The 21,717-nt window shown below is 41.9% G+C and overlaps 1 protein-coding gene and 1 long non-coding RNA gene across 3 annotated transcripts in view; both read left to right on the top strand.

The window, feature by feature from the left end:
• The window catches only part of FAM162A (family with sequence similarity 162 member A), a 42,281-nt gene extending 20,959 nt beyond the window's left edge, over window positions 1-21,322 (top strand). For both annotated transcript variants that reach the window (XM_077823447.1, XM_077823446.1), the window contains exons 3-5: window positions 4,196-4,304; window positions 14,648-14,756; window positions 21,068-21,322. In XM_077823447.1, coding sequence (XP_077679573.1) covers window positions 4,196-4,304; window positions 14,648-14,756; window positions 21,068-21,163 — 314 coding nt within the window. In that variant the 3' untranslated portion in view covers window positions 21,164-21,322. The remainder of the gene's footprint in view (window positions 1-4,195; window positions 4,305-14,647; window positions 14,757-21,067) is intronic.
• On the top strand, window positions 92-2,365 carry LOC144268552 (uncharacterized). The gene is made up of 2 exons (XR_013346787.1): window positions 92-497; window positions 1,331-2,365. It is a non-coding gene; the product is annotated as an uncharacterized LOC144268552 (long non-coding RNA).
• Window positions 21,323-21,717: the final 395 nt, after the last annotated feature.

The raw sequence follows: 21,717 nt of genomic DNA, 5'->3' as shown, positions 1-21,717 counted from the left end.
AATAAAGAGATTGCACCACAATATTTATATGAGGTGAATTGAAAAATACTATATCATTTTTACAGTGCAAATATTTGTAATAAAAATGTGCACTGTACACTTTGTATTTTATGTTGTATCAGAAATCAATATATTTGAAAATGTAGAAAAATATCCAAAAATATTTAATACATTTCAATTGGTATTCTATTGTTTAGCAGCGTGATTAATCACGATTAATTTTTTTTTAATCGCTTGAATTAACTGCGATTAATTGACAGCCCTAGTGAAAAAGCATTCTTAAATATGAGGCATTAGCCACATTTGTGTTGAAAACAAAGCATAAATTGCCCCCTTTTGCTTGTGTATGGACCGGGAGAATGAGTTTGGAAGAGAGGCATTGAGGGTCTGATCCTGTTCCCACTGAAGTCAACGACAAAGTTCTCGTCAACTTCACTGGTTTGGCATATGGTCCTGAGACCTACAGTACTCTTAAGAAGAGCTCTTTATATCGCCAGGTAAGATAAAGGCTTGTGCTCCATCGCAAACTGTGACGCAGACAGGAAATTCTGTAGCAGTTTCATTTAACATTTTTAAAATGAGGATTTTAATTAAATACAAAAATAATCAGTATAGCTGCTGATATCAATATTAAATATCCTCCTAAGACGAGAGAGAGTTTCAGGATGGATTGATTTAGATCAAAGCAATTTAAATCACCAATTTTAATCATGATTTAAATCACCAAGCAGAAAACCTGATTGAAATAATAAATTTTAATCATGTTTTGCATTAACATTTTTTAGTTATTTCCCTAATGAAATGTTGATTCTTATTGGTTGGTAACCATTACAACATGCTGATTTGCAACCAGATCTACTCTTTGCATTACATTTGGTGCTTCTTTTTGTTAGTCAGGAGGCTACACTAGATCTGTTCACATTTATTTAAGCAATTAGCTTAACTTCTGTTTAATTCTTAATTTTAACTTTTTTTTTAATGTTACATTTCTTGTTTATTAGGTTAATTTTTATTTGTGATTCTGTGTCAAGCTCTGTTTGGATGGAAATTCAGATTCAGTTAAAATGCACAAAACAGCATTCTACCTTTTATTTAATAACTAAAAGACTACCTTAAACTTTTTTTTCTTAGGTTTCCAGGACACGGAATGCTTTTTTTGGTTTTTTGTTTTGGTTTTTTTACTTAAATGTTCAGTATATCTATTAAATAGTTTAGATAGGTAGATAATTTTATCTATAGTTAGTATTGAACTAATTTGTTTCTGGTCACCATGTCCTTTGAGATTTTAGAACTAGTAGATTTCATCCTCACACCTAGTTTTTATTCACAGATTGGAAGAGGAAAAACGAGCTTTCCTGCTTTTTCATCTCTCAACTTGTTTCTTGCCTTTGAATGAACTAATCATTGAACTGAACTAGTTGAGTGAAATGAAAATATTCTCACTGCTCCTGCGGAAGAGGTTACTGCTCTCAAAAGCTGGTTTAGCACTTCAACAAACTCTGTTTCCCGCTGCTTAGGCATTGAGTTCCACACTAGTTCAATGGGCTGACTTTAAAACTTTGGCAGCAAACATGTACTGCTTAATGTTTTGGTAGCTACTTCAAATAATTGTAATAGATTATAATAAGTTTAAACCTTAAATCTAACATAAGTTGCCAATTTCAATTTTAAATAGGTTTACTTTTTTATAAACTTTATTTAATTTACATTTTAAAAAATCCAATTTAAATAATCATTTAAAAAATTGTTAATCCACCTTGGGTAGTTCGTAGCTGTGGTATGTTTCCATCCCTCTAATGTTCTTGTTACAATGATTAGCAGTGACATTGTTGGTTATAAAATAGTTTATATTTAGGTTTCATAATTAGCAACTCATTGAGATAAACGTGGGCAGCTCACAGGTCTTAAGTAATATTTTGTGGCTGCTTGCTGACAAAGGATGACAAAATGCATTAGTTATTCCTGGTTCATGTTTCCAAGGTTGTCCTCACAAATGTGAGGGCTAGAAACATAAGACCCTATTCTCTACTTTTTCACATTCTTTTGTAGTAATTTCTAGCTGTGCAAAGTAGATGTGAAATGCTACCAGGTTAGAATGGTAGTACATGACACTTAGCCAGTATGTTACAGTAGTGCAGTATTTCTCAGACTCTTGAAAGCTGAGCCTACCTTCAGGAGAACGTAACCAATCTCATCCTCTTCACTCCCACCATATGTTGCTAAATTGAAAACATTGGTAGGCCGTTCAGAACATACTTCCTCTCCTTACATGTTTGGAAAAACAGTGAAATAGTTAACCAAATGTTGGCTTCTAAATTGTTGTCATTGGCATGTGAGCACCCATTAAAACGAGTAAAGCAGTTCACGTCTGAGGTTCTCTACAAACTGAGGCTGACTTTTCTGCAGTGGCTACATTTGAATCACATTTTAAAAGGTTTTCTTCTCAACCATAGCAACTGGAGACTTACTTTTATTTTAATGAAAGTTGAATCTCTGGAGCTAGTCCTTCAACATGGATTCACCAAGGGCAAGTCATGCCTGACCAACGTGATTGCCTTCTATGATGAGATAACTGGCTCTGTGAATATGGGGAAAGCGGTGAACATGATATATCTTGACTTTAGCAAAGCTTTTGATACGGTCTCCCACAGTGTTCTTGCCAGCAAGTTAAAAAAGTATGGATTGGGTGAATGGACTATAAGGTGGTCATTTCTACTCGCTTGATCGTCGGGCTCAACAGGTAGTGATCAATGGCTCGATGCCTAGTTGGCAGCTGGTATCAAGCGGAGTGCCCCAGGGGTCTGTCCTTGGGCTGGTTTTGTTCAACAACTTCATTAAAGATCCAGATGATGGGATGGATTGCACCCTCAGCAAGTTTGCAGATGACACTAAGCTGTGGGGAGAGGTAGATACGCTGGAGGGTAGGGATAGGGTCCAGAGTGACCTAGACAGATTGGAGTATTGGGCTGAAAGAAATCTGATGAGGTTCAACAAGGGCAAGTGTAGAGTCCTGCACTTAGGACAGAAGAATTCCATGCACTGTTACAGGCTGGGGACTGACTGGCTAAGCAGCAGTTCTGCAGAAATGAACTTCGGGATTACAGCGGACAAGAAGCTGGACATGAGTCAATCATGTGCCCTTGTTGCCAAAAAGGCTAATGGCATAGTGGGCTGCGTTAGTAGGAGCATTGCCAGCAGATCGAGGGAAGTGATTATTCCCTTCTATTCGGCACTGGTGAGGCCACATCTGGAGTATTGTGTCCCAGTTTTGCCCCACCCCCACCCCCCCACTACAGAAAGGATGTGAACAAATTGGAGAGAGTCCAGCAGAGGGCAACGGAAACTATTAGGAGGCTGGGGCACATGACTTATGAGGAGAGGCTGAGGGAACTGGGCTAATTTAGTCTGCCAGAAGAGAAGAGTGAGGGGGGATTTGACAGCAGCCTTCAACTACCTGAAAGGGGGTTCCAAAGAGGATGGAGCTAGGCTGTTCTCAGTGGTGGCAGATGACACCACTGAGCAATGGTCTGAGGTTGTAGTGGGGGATGTCTAGGTTGAATAATAGGAAAAACTATTTCACAAGGAGGGTGGTGAAGCACTGGAATGGGTTACCTAGGGAGGTGGTGGAATCTCCATCCTTAAAGGTTTTTAAGGCCCAACTTGACAAAGCCCTGTCTGGGATGATTTAGTTGGGGTTGGCCCTGCTTTGAGCAGAGGGGTTGGACTAGTTGACCTCCTGAGGTCTCTTCCAACCCTAATCTTCTTTGATTCATGCTCAGCGGTTTAGGAAATACTATTTTATTGTAACATAGCTAATACACACTTTCTACAGGTGTAAATTATGATAAAAGCTGCAAGGCAGTGGAGAACCAGCCCCACAATATATTTTTTTTTTAAATTAATACTTTGATTCTGGGGAATGATTCTGTGAAAGCTGTGCCTTCAGAATTGTGGAGTACATTCTGTGCCTTCAGAATTGTGGAGTACATGGGGCCCTGGGTAAAGTTCTGTCACCTTAAGCTTGGTTCAGTTCCACATGCCCTTACAGCTTCTCTAGGAGTGCTCATGTGATATTTCTGCTCCCTCTTCAGTTACAGCACAGCTCATGCCTGCAGATTTGTGTTGCTCACCCTGACAGTTTCCTTAAGCTATGATTATTCTGTATACTGTGTCTTCTCTTCCATATTTGCTATAGGGCATTCCACCTTCAAAGTGCCAGGACACAAGCCCTCAGACTGGGAAAAGAAGGTTCTGCTGTGGGCAGGCCGTTTCAAAAAAGTAGATGATATACCAGAGACTGTCTCGTAAGTGCCAATCCTGAAATTATAAGTACACTAATGTATGCCTACCGAGAAACAAGTATACAGGACTGAGTATCAGTTCTGCAGAGGTGTGACGTCAGGAACATGATATGATTGAAATCTAACACTGCTGTGATCTCCATATCCTGATGTAGAGAGCATGCAGTTAGCTCCCTCGTGATTCTCCCAAAAGGAAGATGAGTAAGTAGCAGTCATTTCAATAAAGGAGACCCTGAACCAGCTATTTTTGTCCTAATTTTTTTTAAAACCTTTTGCAAACCTTAGTATGAATAAAAATATTTTCCTGATTTTTTTAAATGTCCATGAAAAGTGTTTTATATTTGTTTCATGAAAAGTACATCATTCAATAATTATTGAAACGAGACTCCTAATATAAACCATATGATCATAAATAGTAATTATATTATCAATTATAATCAATTATCAATTATATCTCACTTGGGATTTAAACTAACTAAATAGTAGATTAGGCCTCTAATGAAAATAAAACGTTGTCAAAATTTCTCTGCAGCAAGTCTAGCCTCAGTGCAAACCCTGTGTTCGTCTGTGAGAACCAGAAAGTAAACTGACCATTTTAGACTCTCTGTCTAGGCAGGATGAAATGTAAATCGTACTTAAAAAAACCTCTTTGAATAATTACACCTGGCGTTAATAATGTAGATAAGGACTTTTCTTTTTCAAATGTGTTATGTTGACAATGTCTGTTTAAAATCCTTTTGTAAAAGTGAACCCCTCGTGAATTAAACTTTGCACCATTTTGGGAATGTAACAGGGCCTGTGGGACCACTGTGCCCCTCTGAACTCTCTCCAGCCTGGGCTGTCTCTCACAATGCCTTGCTAGTGACCAGCAGAAAACCCATCCAGGTGCTGTTATCACTCAGCATAACAGCATGTGGAACCTCACACCTAGCTAGATTGCATGAATGCTCCCAGAGCCACTCATGAATCATACAGAGAAAGGCACCAGAGCCAAATCCTCCCAGCATTGTATCTCAGGAATATACCATCTTGCACTGCTCAAGATGAGTAATGCAGATTTATTAATTGCTTCACCGCTTCATCAATGGAAAGTGGATATACACCAGCCGTTGCTGAGTCTCCAGGCATTATTGAGCAATTCCCCTGGTGTGGCCTTATGCAGGTGAGCCATTGCATTGTAGCTCCCTTGCTGGACAATGGTGGTTGATGGGTTGATTGATACTCCACCAGGGTGTTGGTTACTTTCCTTGTGGTTGCCTTTGGGGAGCTAATATCTGGCTTATTCCCAAACTTACAGCATGTTTTAGTTCAGGGATGGGCAAACTTTTTGACCTGAGGGCTACATCTGGGTATGGAAATTGTATGGCGGGCCATGAATGCTTACAAAATTGGGATTGGGGTGCAGGAGGGGGTGAGGGCTCCAGCTGGGGGTCCAGGCTCTGGGATGGGGTTGGGGATGAGGGGTGTGCAGTTCAGGAGGGTGCTCCAGGCTGGGATCGAGGGGTTTGGAGGGCAGGAGGGGGATCAGGGCTGGGGTTGGGGGTGGGTTCAGGGGTTCAAGCTCCGGGCAGCACTTACCTCAAGCTGCTCCTGGAAATCTGCAGTTCCTGGCTAGTGGAAGCTGCGAGAGCGGTGCTTGGAGCGAGGGCAGTACGCAGAGCCCCCTGGCTGCCCGTAAATGTAGGAGCCAGACGGGGGACATGCCGCTGCTTGTGGGAGTCGTGTGGAGTGGTGGCATGCACGTGCCAAGCGACCGCCCCCCCCCGACCCCACCCACTGGCTGAAGCGGGGACTCAAGGGCCAGATTAAATCGGCTGGCGGGCCAGATAGTTTGCCCACCCCCGTTTTAGTGAGAACCATACAACACAACTCTCATAACTTCATGTGTGTTAATGATATACATATATGGATAGAGTAATGACTTACAGCAGATCATAACCTTTCCCCTGATACCTTACAAGGCATGTTTTATAGCTAAGATCACGATTATATACAAATGGGGAATATGGGGGTTCCAGGACACTCCCTCAAGGTATAGAATGTCACAGGGAAGATAAGTACATCTGGGGATTCCCTCTAAAACATGGTCCATCCTGTGTAAATACATGATGCAGAGACAGAACATCCTCTATAATTCTTATCTTTTTAAGGTGCAGATCAGCACTGAATCTAAGTGGTAAATAGCTTTATTGGTGAGCATAGAATCATAGATTTTAAGATCAGAAGGGACCATTATGATCATCTAGTCTGACCTGTACAACGCAGACCACAGAATCTCACCCACCAACTCCGGTAACAAACCCATAACATATGTCTGAGCTATTGAAGTCCTCAAATCGTGGTTTAAAGACTTCAAGGTGCAGAGAATCGTCCAGCAGGTGACCCGTGCCCCACGCTGCAGAGGAAGGCAAAAAACCCCCAGGGCCTCTGCCCATCTGCCCTGGAGGAAAATTCTTTCCCAACTCCAAATATGGCGATCAGCTAAACCCTGAGCGTGTGGGCAAGACTCACCAGCCAGACACCCAGGAAAGAATTCTCTGTGCTAACTCAGATCCCACCCCATCTAACATCCCATCACAGGCCATTGGGCATATCTACTGCTAATAGTTGAAGATCAATCAATTGCCAAAATTAGGCTATCCCATCATATCATTTCCTCCATAAACTTACCAAGTTTAGTGTTGAAGCCAGGTATGTCTTTTGCCCTCACTACTTCCCTTGGAAGGCTGTTCCAGAACTTCACTCCTCTGATGGTTAGAAACCTTCGTCTAATTTCAAGTCTAAACTTTCTGATGGCCAGTTTATATCCATTCGTTCTTGTGTCCACATTGATACTGAGCTTAAATAATACTTCTCCCTCCCTGGTATTTATCCCTCTGATGTATTTATAGAGAGCAATCATATCTCCTCTCAGCCTTCTTTTGGTTAGGCTAAACAAGCCAAGGTCTTTGTCTCTTTTTCATAAGACAGGTTTTCCATTCCACGGATTGTTCTAGTAGCCCTGCTCTGGACCTGTTCCAGTTTGAATTCATCTTTCTTAAACATGGGAGACCAGAACTGCACACAGTATTCCAGATGAGGTCTCACCAGTGCCTTGTATAACGGTACTAACACCTCCTTATCTCTACTGGAAATACCTCGCCTGATGCATCCCAAGACCGTGTTAGCTTTTTTCCCGGCCATATCACATTGGTGGCTCATAGTCATCCTGTGGTCAACCAATACTCCGAGGTCCTTCTCCTCCTCTGTTACTTCCAAGTGATGTGTCCCCAATTTATAACAGAAATTCTTGTTATTAATCCCTAAATGCATGACCTTGCACTTTTCACTATTAAATTTCATCCTATTACTATTACTCAAGTTTACAAGGTCATCCAGATCCTCCTGTATGATATCCTGGTCCTTCTCTGTATTGGCAATGCCTCCTAGCTTTGTGTCATCTGTAAACTTTATTAGCACGTTCCCGCTTTTTGTGCCAAGGTCAGTAATAAAAAGATTAAATAAGATTGGTCCCAAAACTGATCCTTGAGGATCCACTAGTAACCTCCTTCCAGCCTGACAGTTCACCTTTCATTGTGACCTGCTGTAGTCTCCCCTTTAACCAGTTCCTTATCCACCTTTCAGTTTTCATATTGATCCCCATCTTTTCTAGTTTAGCTGCTAATTCCTCATGTGGAACCGTATCAAATGCCTTACTGAAATTGAGGTAAATTAGATCCGCTGCGTTTCCTTTGTCCAAAAAATCTGTTGCCTTCTCAAAGAAGGAGATCAGGTTGGTTTGACGCAATCTACTTTTTGTAAAGCCATGTTGTATTTTGTCCCAATTACATTTGACCTCAATGTCCTTAACTACGAGAGACTGCTGAATTGGAATTAATTTGCAAATTGGATACAATTAACTTAAGTTTGAATAGAGACTGGGAGTGGTTGAGTCATTATACTAAGAGAAACTATTTCCCCTTGTTTATTCCCCCCCCCTCCCCCCCCAGACGTTCTTGTTAACCCTGGAAATGTGCTGGAAATGGCCCACCTTGATTATCACTTCAAAAGGTTTTCTCTCCCCCCACCCCACTCTCCTGCTGGTAATACCTCATCTTAAGTGATCACTCTCCATACAATGTATATTTTTTCATGGTCTCTGTGTATATAAAATCTCCTCACTGTACTTTCTACTTTATACATCCGATGAAGTGAGCTGTAGCTCATGAAAGCTTATGCTCAAATAAATTGGTTAGTCTCTAAGGTGCCACAAGTACTCCTTTTCTTTTTGCAAATACAGACTAACATGGCTGCGACTCTGAAACTTAATTACTTTCTCCTTCAAAATTTTTTCCAAGACCTTGCTCACTACAGATGTCAGACTAACAGCCCTGTAGTTACCCGGATCACTTTTTTCCCCTTTCTTAAAAATAGGAATTATGTTAGCAATTCTCCAGTCATACGGTTCAACCTCTGAGTTTACAGATTGATTGATTAAAATTGTTGCTAATGGGCTTGCAATTTCATGTGCCAGTTCCTTTAATATTCTTTGATGAAGATTATCTGAGGCCTCCGATTTAGTCTCATTAAGCTGTTCGAGTTTGGCTTCTACCTCGGATGTGGTAATATCTACCGATTCCCATATCCTCCGTATGCTCATTCCCATTTGTCATCCTACCATTATCCCTGAGCGCCTCATTAGCCTCATTAAAGTATTTTGTTTAGATATTGGGCCATGCCTAGATTATCCTTATCCTCCGCTCCATCCTCAGTGTTTAGCATCCCCACTTCTTCTTTCTTTGTTTTCTTCTTATTTATATGGCTATAGAACCTTTTACTATAGCTTTTAATTCCCTTTGCAAAGTCCAGCTCTACATGGCGTTTGACCTTTCTCACTTTATCCCTACATGTTCTGACCTCGGTAAGGTAGCTTTCCTTGCTGATCCCTCCCATCTTCCACTCCTTGTAGGCTTTCTGCTTTTTCTTAATCACCTCTCTGAGATGCTTGCTCATCCAGTTTGGTCTACAATTCCTGCCTATGAATTTTTTCTCCTTTCTTGGGATGCCAGCTTCTGATAATTTCTGCAACTTTGACTTGAAGTAATTCCAGGCCTCCTCCCGCCTTTAGATCCACAAGTTTTTCAGTCCAATCCGCTTCCCTAACTAATTTCCTTAATTTTTTTTGGTTAGCCTTTTTGAAATCAAAAACCATAGTCATAGATCTCTTTTTGTTTATCCTTCCATTTAGTTTGAACTGAATTAGCTCATGATCGCTCGAACCAAGGTTGCCCCAACAACCATTTCTTCTATGAGGTCCTCACTGCTCACCAAAACCAAATCTAAAATGGCATCCCCTCTTGTCGGTTCAGGAACTACTTGGTGAAGGAGTCCGTCAGCTATCGCATCCAGGAAAATCTGAGCCCTATTATTATTACTAGCACTTGTCCTCCAGTCTATATCTGGGAAGTTAAAGTCTCCCATGATCATACAATTCCCATTAGTATTTACTTCTTTAAAAACATTAAAGAGGTCTCTATCCATATCCAAATTGGATCCTGGCGGTCTATAGCACACCCCAAGCACTATCCCAGAGCAGGCTCTAGTAGCTTTCTTCCCCACTGTGATTTTTGCCAAGACAGACTCTGTCTTGTCCATTCCATCACTTCTTATTTCTTTGCAGTCTACCTCATCACTGATATACAATGCTACTCCACCACCTTTGCCTTTATTTCTGTCTTTCCTAAACAGCACATACCCTTCAATACCTGTAGTCCAGTGGTGACTACTATTCCACTATGTTTCTGTTATCCCTGTAATATCTGGTTTCACTTCCTGCACCAGTAGATCTAGTTCCTCCATTTTGTTACCTAGGCTCCTCGCATTAGTGTACAAACATCTTAATTTTTGCTGTTTGGTTTCGCTCACATTCTTTACCCAATTGGGCACAGACATTCTACCGCCAATATTACCTATTGGATTGGTATGTACGCTGCCCTTCCACCTTATGTCCATTCTACCCACGGCTGTATCCTTTCTTACTTCATTTTCTTCCCTCTCAAAGAGAAAATATGGTGTGGAGATTACCTAGACATCTCCCAACCATCTCCCCGAATTCCTAGTTTAAAGCTCTCTTGATCAGTTGTGCCATCCTAGAAGTCTATTTCCCTCCTTACTCAGGTGAAGTCCATCCCAAGAGAACAGTCCTCTGTCCATGAATGCTTCCCAGTGAGCATACATCCCAAAGCCCTCCTTTATAGCACCACTGCCTGAGCCATCTGTTGATCATCATAATCTTGTCACACCTTTGTTGCCCTTCTCTAGGAACAGGCAGAATCCCACTGAAGATCACCTGAGCCTCGATTTCCTTAAGCGTCTTCCCCAGCCTGGCATAGTCTCCCTTGATACGTTCCAGTGAGAATCTAGCCGTATCATTTGTTCCCACATGAAGGATAATCAATGGATTCTTTCCCGCTCCCCTTAGGATCCTCTTCAGCCTCAGGTACACATCCCGTATCTTAGCACCCAGCAGGCAGCACACCCTTCTGTTCTCTGGATCAGCTCTTGTTACAGGCCTGTCTGTTTTTCTCAGTAATGAGTCCCCAACCACATAGACCTGCCTTTTCCTGGCAATAGTGCGATTCTCCAGTCTATCCCCTGTTCCATCTGGCTGCAAGTCCTCTCGATTCCTATTGTTCCTTGCAATCCTCTGCAACCCATCCTGTATCATCCTGGGGCTCATATTTGGTGTTATCTCCATTGACTCTTGCCCTTGTCCTATAGGACTATCTGCTCATCTGTGTATTAGTAGCAGAACAGAGTGGTACAGAAATGCTTAGCTGATTGGAGGTCTTGACTACTCTTCCCTGTTTTAAGACAGCTGAAGAACTGAAGAGCCTCATACCTAGGAATATGCAGCAGAGTAGTGGAATGTTTTGCTGACGCTCTGCCAGTTTAATCTTATTTATTACCTGATGAGAGTGATTAAAATCACAGTGGGGATTCTGCCATGCGGAGGCTCTGCTATGGCATAACTGATTAGTCTCTGAATTCTCCAATCCTAAAAATTTCACGAGAGTAGTTGGTAACATAAAATCATATTACGGATGGACTGTTAACTGTCATACGCCATCTCTCTAGAGCTAAGGCAGAATCAAGGCTACCAGTATAAGCTAGACTTTTCTACATTTAAACCAATCCACCTGAAATTCCACAGGCATGAATTTGTGCCAAGATAGAATTTCTGTGGAAATATTGAGTCAAATTGGAGAAAACAATTGATGCTCAAAAAATGTGGTGTCTTCATTTTTCTAATGTTGTAGTGTCATTTTGGGGGTATACTATATATATATTTAAGTTCGCTATATCAACTGGATCACCCTTGTCCACATGCTTGTTGATACCTTCAAAGAATTCTAATAGAGTTCCTTACATCTCTCAGCGCAAGGCAGATTTTCCACTCCTCAGGTCCTTCTTTTTGGCTCTTCTCTGAACTACAATTTTTAAACTTTTGTTTTTTTTAAAGTGTGGACACCAAAACTAGATACAGTATTCCAGTGGTGGTCTCGTACTAGTGTTCTATACAGAGGTAACCTCCCTATTCCACTGAGTCTTTTTCTGAGTCACTGCTTTTCAAAGGTATGTCTATACCGTGGAGTCTGTAGTGGCATAGCTGTGTCGGCATAACTGAGCCAGCACAACCTCCTACTGTATGTGCAGCCTACATAGACTTTTTTTTTTTCTTTCCTGTATGTGTAGGAACACCACCTGCCCAAACTACATTAGCTACACTGATCAAAGCCTTCTTCTGTTGACATAGTTGAACCAACGAAGGGGGTTTTGTCGGCATAGCTGAAAAGCAAGGTTGTGGGTTTTTTGTTTTGTTTTTTTCCCCACACCTTTGAGTGACATAGCGATACCAACCTAACTTTAAAGTATAGACCAATCCTAAGATAAATATCCCATCCAGAAAGTAAGGGGTACATTCTTTGTTCAGAAATGTATTTAGGTATTAAAATTCATGCTCTTTGTTTTGGCCCAGTGTACTTGTGGATCCAGATTGTTCTGTTTAAGTGACCTGCCGTTATCATTATTTACCACCCCAGAATCTTGCTGTCTGCATACCTTATCAGCACTGATTTTATATTTCCTTCCAGGTCACTCCTAAAACCTATTAAATAGCAGTGACTCAAGCATCCACCACAGGGGGGAAAAATACTGGGTATTAAAGGTCTCTTTATAGTAGTGGAGAAAAGCAGAACAAGACACTGTCTGGAAACAGAGGCCAGACAAATTCAAATCCGAAGTAAGGCACGTACTTTTAACCGTGAGGTTGATTTAACCACCTGAACAAACGGAGGGTAGCAGCGGATTCTCCATCTCTTGATGTCCTCATATCAAGACTGGTTGTATTTCTGGAAGATATGCTTTAACCAAACACAAGGTACAGGGCTCAATACAGGAGTAACTGAGTGAAATTTAATAGCCTGTGGTAAAGAAGTTCAGACTAAATGATCTGGTGGTAGACCTTAAGTTCTATGAATCTGATCGCTGTGGGACCACACTAGAAACACTTGCAATTGATGATTCCTCACTCTTGGTTAGAAAATAATTAGAGCATATTTTTAATGGATTGAAAACTGGCTGTTATGCCAAATTTTTAAAATCAGAAAGTCAGGCAGTCAAATGCCTTACAGAAGTCCAAATATGCATCATCAGCACAGTTACTTTCATCAGCCAAATTTGTAATCTTAAAAAATTACAAAGTTAATTTGACAAAACCTTTCTGCCATGGTCAACCATGTTTGTTGGCATTAAATACATTACCATCCTTTAGTTTTTTGACTGTCTCAGATCAGCTGTTCCGTTATTTTGGCTGGGATTGATGTCAGGCTAACAGGCCTATATCTACCTGGTTCATGCCATTTACCGTTTTTTGGCATGACATTTGCTTTCTTCCACTCATCTGTAACTTCTCCAGTCTGACACTTTTTAAAAAAAACAAACTCTCTTCTGGAGTATTAGAATTCTATTAGAGGGATATCATTTTCTGAACTCTATAGGTTAGTTTTTAAAAGATTATTGTCTCTATTAAATTCTGTATGTCTCTGTTTATAGAAAACTCGCCTACAAATTTTGTACCACAGAGGCCTATTTAGCATCTAGATCCTTAATACCAACACTACTCACTTTTGTAGGGGTCCGCTGTAACTGAAATAGTAAATTTCAGTTGTATGATCTTTAATGTTTAGCCCAACCTGAGACCATTGACTCATTGTTGATATTTGAAGTATTTACAACACAAATCCTTTAATTCTTCTTCTTTGCCCTCCATGGAGGGCATTTGGAAGATCAAGATGACTGGCCTTGTAGGGAACTGTACCTCCTTAAGAGTTAACAGTAGGCCAGGCTGCAAATGTTCAGAAGCAAGTGATATAGCTGCAGATGTTGGGTGTATCTAGATAAGATGTACTAAAATTTGCAAGAAAGTCTCTACAGGGCAACACTTGCATGGTATAAATAATCCTCCATCTTCAGTTAAACCCTCTTGAGAACTGTTCCAGAAGACAGTAGGAAGTGAAGTTTTAGATTTCTACCAAGAGCTGCTCAGATTTTCCCAGGGGTATAAATTGCTGGTGAACATATTGGAGACAGCTGACATGAAATCTGTATTCTAAAAATGTTTCTAATTGCAGCTAGCATTTCCAAACCCAGTGCTGGAGGAAGTCATCTTGCTGAAAAGTTTAATATATGGTGCAGAGTGTTGAAGCCCAATGGAAAAAAAAATATAAACCAGTTTTGGTGCATCCCCATCCCCAAAAGCTCAACTCTTTCACAGTTTAATCTTGCTTTTTACCCTGAAAACTTTCAGGATGTGCCCAAACTAGAAAAAAGGTGGTCTACCATGTGTTAACATGGTAAAATCCTAATGTGGAGAAGGCGGTTTGTAGTTTTTACATGGATTAGCAGGTTGCAGTAAGCACTGGGGGAAGCTAGTGGTAAGAAAACACTTCTTTCCCCCTTACTGAAGACAAGATTTGACTGTCAGGCAGAACAAAAGGGATTCGCTATTCCAGTGATCTGAAAATGCAGCATTGTCTAGTGATTAGAGCAACGGACGGAGTGTCAGGAAATCTAGGTTTTGTTCTCAACTTTGCTAATGATTCATTCTGTGGTCTTGGGCAAGCTACCTCTCTCTGTCTGTAAGATGGGGATAGTGCTTTGGGAGGTGCTGGTAAAAGGCATGATACAAATGCTAGTTTCTTGACAGTAGATTGTATGGATTCTTGTTTATCAGCATGACAAGAGATATCAATAGATTAGAAGCTAAGGTCTCTGATAATGATTTTGGCCTCCCTTTGCTTCATGAGGTTTGAGCTGATTGATGCTGCGCGAAATAAATTGCGTGTGAAGATCAGCTACCTGATGATTGCCCTGACAATACTGGGATGCATCGTGATGGTCATTGAAGGAAAGCGGGTGAGTACAGTATTGGATAGTTGACTGGAGCTGAACCTTATCACACAATCCTCAGATCTCTCTTGAGATCAGTAATGAAGTAACAACAAATACTACTTAAAGCAATAAATAAAAATTAAAATGAACACTCTACGACTCCCCCAAAACTCACCCAGCACCAAAATGTGCCCTCCCAGGAGAGACCGAGAGCTACATTTCTTACAAATGCAGCAGTTCTGCCTCTGTGGGAATGTGCACACTTCTACTTTATCCCTTCATATGTGTGTAGGTAGCACTCCTGGAAGTGCTGAGGTAGCACTCCTGGAAGTGCATACATAGGAGGTGAGATGCTGTGCAACTTCTGTTGTTACAACTTCACTGGGATTTGAGGATGCCTGTCATTTCCTGGTGGTGGGTCCATAATAAGAGGTACTGCGGTGTGTTCTCAGATACCTCCAGTAAGTCATCCTGAGAGGAGTTTAGGGATGAGGACCCTCCCAATAGATAAATGAGGCAGAAGAGGGTGGTGGTGTTTCCCCTCTCAGTCATTTAGATGCTGCAGTGATTAGGTTGGTCATCTCTTCAAATTTCTCTGGAGGGTCCACTGTATTTTGGGAGAAAACATAGACAACCTGGGACACTTGATTTAATCCTACATTCAAATAATACTATTTAGGGAGGATGTGGGACCTGGTCACAGAGTAGAAAGGCCCAAATTTAAGTTGCTGTATACGGGCAAAGGGTCTTGCTCCTAAGATGGTCCAGCATGTGCAAGACTATTGATATTGTAAAATGTCAAAGTTCAGCTATGTCTGAGGTATCCTCCACCTTGAAATTAAAAGGTGTACAACACCTTTGCATATTGGGTAAAGTGTTCATTTTTTTTTCAACTTCTCTAAACTAACAAATGACTGAAGGGATTTTCCTTAGACTTTCCAAAAACAAATTCACTTTCTGGCAGAGACCAATGCAGACACCCCCCCTCCCCCCCCCCGCAGTAAATAAAAAGACCTTAAACCAAATAGTATGTTTTTTATGATGACACTTGATCACAGAGTGGAATAATCAGAAGTGTAACTTTGATTAATAGTGCACGGACTCAGCTCAGCTACATGTCCCAGCATGCCACCATTGTTGTGATAACAAAGAGAACAGAAGTGGTAAACTTACATAGCTTTTCTGGCCTGCTGGAGAACAATCGTTCTTGAAGTGACTTCAGTGATTCAAGAGAATGATTAAAGGATTAAAAACGATGCCATATAGGTTAGTGATAGACTCAAAGAACTCAATTTATGTAGCTTAACAGAGACAACACTGGGGGGGACGTGACTGCGGTTTCATAGGTTCCAAGTCTGCAAGGGGCCACTGTGATCACCTAGTCTGACCTCCTGTGTAACACAGGCCATAGAACTTCCCCAAAATAATTCCTAGAGCGTAACTTCTAGAAAACACATCCAGTCTTGATTTAAAAATTCAGTGATGCAGAATCCACCACAACCCTTAGTAAGTTGTTGCAGTGATGCAATGACAATTTACACTCGCTGAGGATCTGCCCCCAAATATTTGCCATCAACAGTCCTGGCAGACCACCCCCCCCACCCCCTTTCTAAAGCCTGATCTTTAAATAGAAACAAACAATTGTTGAAGGAAACGTAGATATTTCTGTCTTCCCTTTAATTCAGTCACTGCTTTTTTTTTCTCTCAGAGCTGAAAACTAAAGTGTATAGTAAGCTGTTTCTGTAGGTCTCCTGTCACTCAGATGTTTTATACATAGGGGCTTCATGATTTGCAGTGCAGACAACATGCAAAATCATATTATGGATGTATGCCAAAATGTTGAGGTTTTTATTTCTAAAAACAACTGATATTTTAGTTACTCATGTTTTTTAATAAACTTGTCATAGAAGATTACGGTTGGAAGAGACCTCAAGAGGTCATCTAGTCCAACGCCCCTGCTCAAAGCAGGACCAATCCCAACTAAATCATCCCAGCCAAGGCTTTGTCAAGCCGGGCCTTAAAAACCTCTAAGGTTGGAGATTCCATCACCTCCCTAGGTAACCCAATTCCAGTGCTTTACTGCCCTCCTAGTGAAATAGTTTTTCCTAATATCCAACCGAGACCTCCCCCACTGCAACTTGAAATCATTGCTCCGTGTTCTGTCATCTGCCACCACTGAGAACAGCCTAGCTCCATCCTCTTTGGAGCCCCCCTTCAGGTAGTTGAAGGCTGCTATCAAATCCCCCCTCACTCTTCTCTTCTGCAGCCTAAATAAGCCCAGTTCCCTCAGCCTGTCCTCATAAGTCATGTGCCCCAGCCCCCTAATAATTTTTGTTGCCCTCCGCTGGACTCTCTCCAACTTGTCCACATCCTTTTTGTAGTGGGGGGCCCAAAACTGGACGCAGTACTCCAGATGTGGCCTCACCAGTGCTGAATAGAGGGGAATAATCACTTCCCTCCTTTTGATCATTCTGTCAGAAATGTTCCCATTACCCAGAATGCTTTGGATGGGTTTCTAATGTCAATAACAAATGTGTATTATGCTCATGGATCCAGTAATGTTATTCCTAAGCTGTTATTTCAGAGCAGCACTGATGAAATAGTCTGAGAGAGAATATCAGAGCGTATTAGCATTATTATTAATTATGGAACCTACAGGGCTCAGTTGATCAGATCCCCATTGAGTGTGCAAAATCACACTAAAAGCCATTCCGTGCCTGAGTAGCTTGCAGCCTACATTCATGAGGGGACAAGCTCCACAGTCTGGGAAGTAGGACTAGTCGGGTTATGATCCAAAATTTAATTAGTTTTGGCTTTCGGAAGTATTCGTAAACCAGTCCCACTTACTAATCTATTGGATATATGAAAATATTCAGTGAACTTAGCAGTTCTGTGGAGTACTTGTGAAGTGTCCAGTGTTGGTATTTACCAAGGATCGTGGTGGATTCTCCATCATTGCCTATTTTAAAATTAAGATTGGAAGTTTTGTAAAAGATCTGCTCTAGGAATTATTTTGGGGCAGTTCTATGGCTTGTATTACTCAAAAGACTAGATGATCACAATGGTCCTTTCTGGCTTTGGAATGTGTGAATACATTGTAAAATGTACTGTGAGACAAGTTTAAAGAGCATCAGAGAATATGGAGGGACTTTGTATAATTTATACGAACGCTAAACTAGATACTTCAGCAGCTAGCAGAGTGTTGATGGAGAAACTGAAACTTGAGCAAGCACAACTGCAAAGATGGACAAAGGATGCACCACAAAGGGACTCACGGGAAGCGACTGGTGGCAGTAAGGTGATGACCAAAGCAAACCAATCTGAGTTCAGGGTCTGTCCCAAGATGGTTGTATCAAAAGCTATGCCCTAACTTGTCATATACAAGCTGGTCTGACAAGATGTGTTGAACAAAAATACTAGAAAATTCCAGCTCCAGTTGCAAGAGCTCAAAAGGTGGTGTCTTGGTCCCTGACTGGATGGTGAGAGAGGAGGATTCTTATTTTGGTTGGATATTTTCAATCTTTGGAAGAAATAGTGGTCACCATCTGACTGGTCCACAGCAGGACCTCCAAGAAGATGAACGAAGTTGGATCACCCAGCAGAAATAGGATAAAACTGCTTGTTTCCTTCAGCACATCACTTCCAAAACCCCAAAGTCACCAGGAAAGGAGAAGACTGAGGTCCTTGATTGGCCAGCTGGGGGGAGTCCTGGTGACATCAAGTATCTTTCTCAGATAGGCACTTTTATGTGCGTCTCTTTTCCAGGGTTGCCTACTATGACACCAGAAAGCACTGTAGTTATGGCTGTTCTTCACTTACCTGTGATTGCTGTGAATGGAAACTGAGCTGAAAAAACAAACACACACACACACTCTCTCTCTCTCTCTCTCTCTCTCTCTCTCTTTTTATTGGGTGACTACTCAAATCAGTTAATTTACCACTTCCTGAAACTGGGTACCTAACTGATAAGGAAGTATAGGTGCTGTTGTGATTTAAAGAGTGTCAGAGCTACAGTGTGTCTTCTTGTTTTGTAACAGGTTCAAATTAAGATTGATATAAAGTAGCTTTTAAACTGAATGAGTTCCTGTTAACTAAGATTGTAGGACACTGTACCTGTGTCTACCATATTTAAAGGATTCATGCTGCCTTTCAACTTCTAGGTGCATACAGACATAAAGCAGACCGACATTCAAGCCTCTTAAACAGCACTCAATCTATACAGTCTTCATAAATGTAGTTTTACGTAGTTAGGAGTGTTAGTCAGATCCTGGAACTAATATCCTTCATTGGTAAGTAGGTTAAAAGGGTTGACTACTACTAGATCTATCAGGATGGAGACCTTGGTGAATTAGCATGGAAGTAACTGACCAAATTATCTTTGACTTTTGCTTTGACTCCCCGCCCCGTGTTAGCAGCACTGGAGTTGATAACCAATTGGCACAAGTGAGGCCCTATTCTGAGGGGCTCTTTTTCAAAAATCTAACCAAAGTCACCTTCCCACAATAGAAAATAACACTTATACTCACTAGCGTGGTTGTGAGATTTAATTCTGAACACCTAAATGTTTGTTTTCACCAATTTTCTAGCTTGTTAGCTAAATCATAGTTCAATATTCATTTTATAGCCCCTACCAAGGGAGGCAATAGGCGGACTGTGACCCAAACCTGTATCGCCAGGTGCTTTTCAGTGGACTGTGCGGGCAGAGGTGATGCACGGGCAGGGCATGCGGGGGTCGCAATTCCCCTCCCCCCGCGACTGCTCTGGATGCCTCTGGAGGATATGCCCAGAAGTGAGGAGACATCATGTCCCGGCAGCTATACTCTGTGTGTCCGTGCAGCAGAGTGGCTGGCTGAGGTCCCCCTCTCCCCCAACTACATGTCGTCTCTGTGCTCGGGTTGAAGCCGAGCTGGGGCTGAAGCCATGCAGAACCGTGTGTGTGTGTGGCTGGAAATGGATTGGAGCACACCCTCCTGCCACCCCCAAGCAGTCCCCGGAGCCCACCCTCCCCAACCTCATGCTCCCCCCACCCGTGAACAGTCCCCAGAGCCCCCCACGCTGGCCTCACGTCCTCCCAATCTCTCATCCCCAGAGCCCTCTCCAGCTGCCCTGCCCCCACTGGCCTCTTTCCCTCCCCAGTCCACCTCCAGTCACCTACTTGTGCCGCATCCTGTCCTCCCCACATCTCCCCAGGGTTTCTCTCTGGAGTCTTCTTGCTGGTTCCTGCCACCCAGAACCTCCTTCCTACCCCTCTGCTGTCCCAGCCCCCAAAGGGGCATCACATAGCTAGCTGGATCATAGTCCAGCAACTTCACCTCCTGGCTCCGAGCTCAGAAGTACTCACACACACGCACCCTGCTTTGCTGACCAGATTCCAGCCCATACCCATTCCTCTCCCCCTCCTCCTTCCTCCCATCTCTGTTACTTGACTCAACTGGGGGCATGGAAGAATGTTTTCTGGGGGAGGGGGCAATCAGCAATGCTAGGGAGCTCAGGTCAGCCCCATGGATCCCATTTTCAGTTTAGGCAAATAAGGTCACCTTACTTTCTGGGCTGGGAGCTGGCAGGTGATGGGGAAGCTTGGGAGAGCAGTCATGGGGGCGAGGGGAGGGCAGGGGAGCTAGGTATGGGGGGGGTCGGTCTGGACCTTGACTATACCATTACCAAGAAATTTGGACCTTGACAAAAAATAATTGACGACCACTGTCCTATACTATTAGTTGCTTCTGTTAACAATACTGAGTAAAACTCTCCAAAAATTAAAATTCAGCTTTCAGGTCAGCTTCTTTAGTTAAGCAATTAAAAGATCCCTAAGAACAGTGGTTCAGATATGCTTACACCAACCAAAAGCAGTTTCAACCCTAGAGGTGAACATTTGGGAGAGTTATGAGTGAGTGGGAAGGGGGATTAGAATGGAAGCTGTTCTTAACTGTAGCAGCAGTTGCTACTAGAATATGGACTATCTACCTTTACTTTATTTCCAAATTCTCCTGGCTTTCCACGAAGAAAGAAGTTAATTATCATTGAACAGAAAAAGGGAAAGCATCTGCCAGAGCCATCAGTATATTGGCTTAATTCAGCCCTAAGGAAATAATTAACTTAAACCAAAAGAATTCCAGGATTTTGTGCCTTCAGAGTTTATTTTAACCCTCTAGCTCTTCCTAGCATTAAAGCTGGCATATTACAAAAGAGTATCTAGGCATGAGAGCTGTATCTCTGTAAGGGAGTATTCTTCAGAGGTATAGCTCAGACTACCAGATGGTTTGTTCATTGCTTGTTCAAACTTCATCTCTACAGTACCATAAGTAACATGTTTGCTCTCGATCATACTATTGTAGGCTGTCGGAAGGCATGAATCCCTTACAACCCAAAACATGGAAAGAAAAGCTCGCTGGAGAGATGAGGTTGCTCAGAGTGCATCTGCCAAACCCTAGGAGAGGGAGGAGACCTGGGAAGGAGGATACAAAACATACAAATGCTTTCTTCGTTGATGAGCGAGTGGTAGATCTTCATGTGTTTTGCTTTTATGTTATAATCCTCTGCTGTTATGCTTTAGGAAAGACAAATAAATTATTTTGTAGTAATACTAAAAATCTGTCTTGACTTTTTTATTGGGCTATCACCAAAATGCCTATTTTGAACAGCTTAAAAGAACAAGGAAAGTGCTAAAACTGAGCAGACGCTGTAGTTGCTTTTCATACAGAATGTTCAGTGCTTCTATTTCCTCATTGTAGTAATACTGCCATATCCTTCTAGGATGGACTTGATTTACTCTCCTCCCCTAGTGTCATAACCAAGTAAAGATAGGTTTTCATCTCTTACAGGCAGAGATTCTTTCCTATAATCTGTCTGTTCCATCTGTTCCTCTGAAAGTTCAAGAGGAAATTTTTCATCCCACAGTGAATGTTGGTGTTCAGAGACTTTAGGTGCCTAGCTGTCACTGTGAAGCTACAACAGACTTGGGGACAGAGCTTGGATTATTTAGTTT

This window comes from Eretmochelys imbricata, chromosome 1 (genome assembly GCF_965152235.1).
Source record: "Eretmochelys imbricata isolate rEreImb1 chromosome 1, rEreImb1.hap1, whole genome shotgun sequence".
NCBI lineage: Eukaryota > Metazoa > Chordata > Testudines > Cheloniidae > Eretmochelys > Eretmochelys imbricata.
The sequence above is the reverse complement of the archived record's forward strand: the minus strand, read 5'-3'. Positions and strand labels throughout refer to the sequence as shown.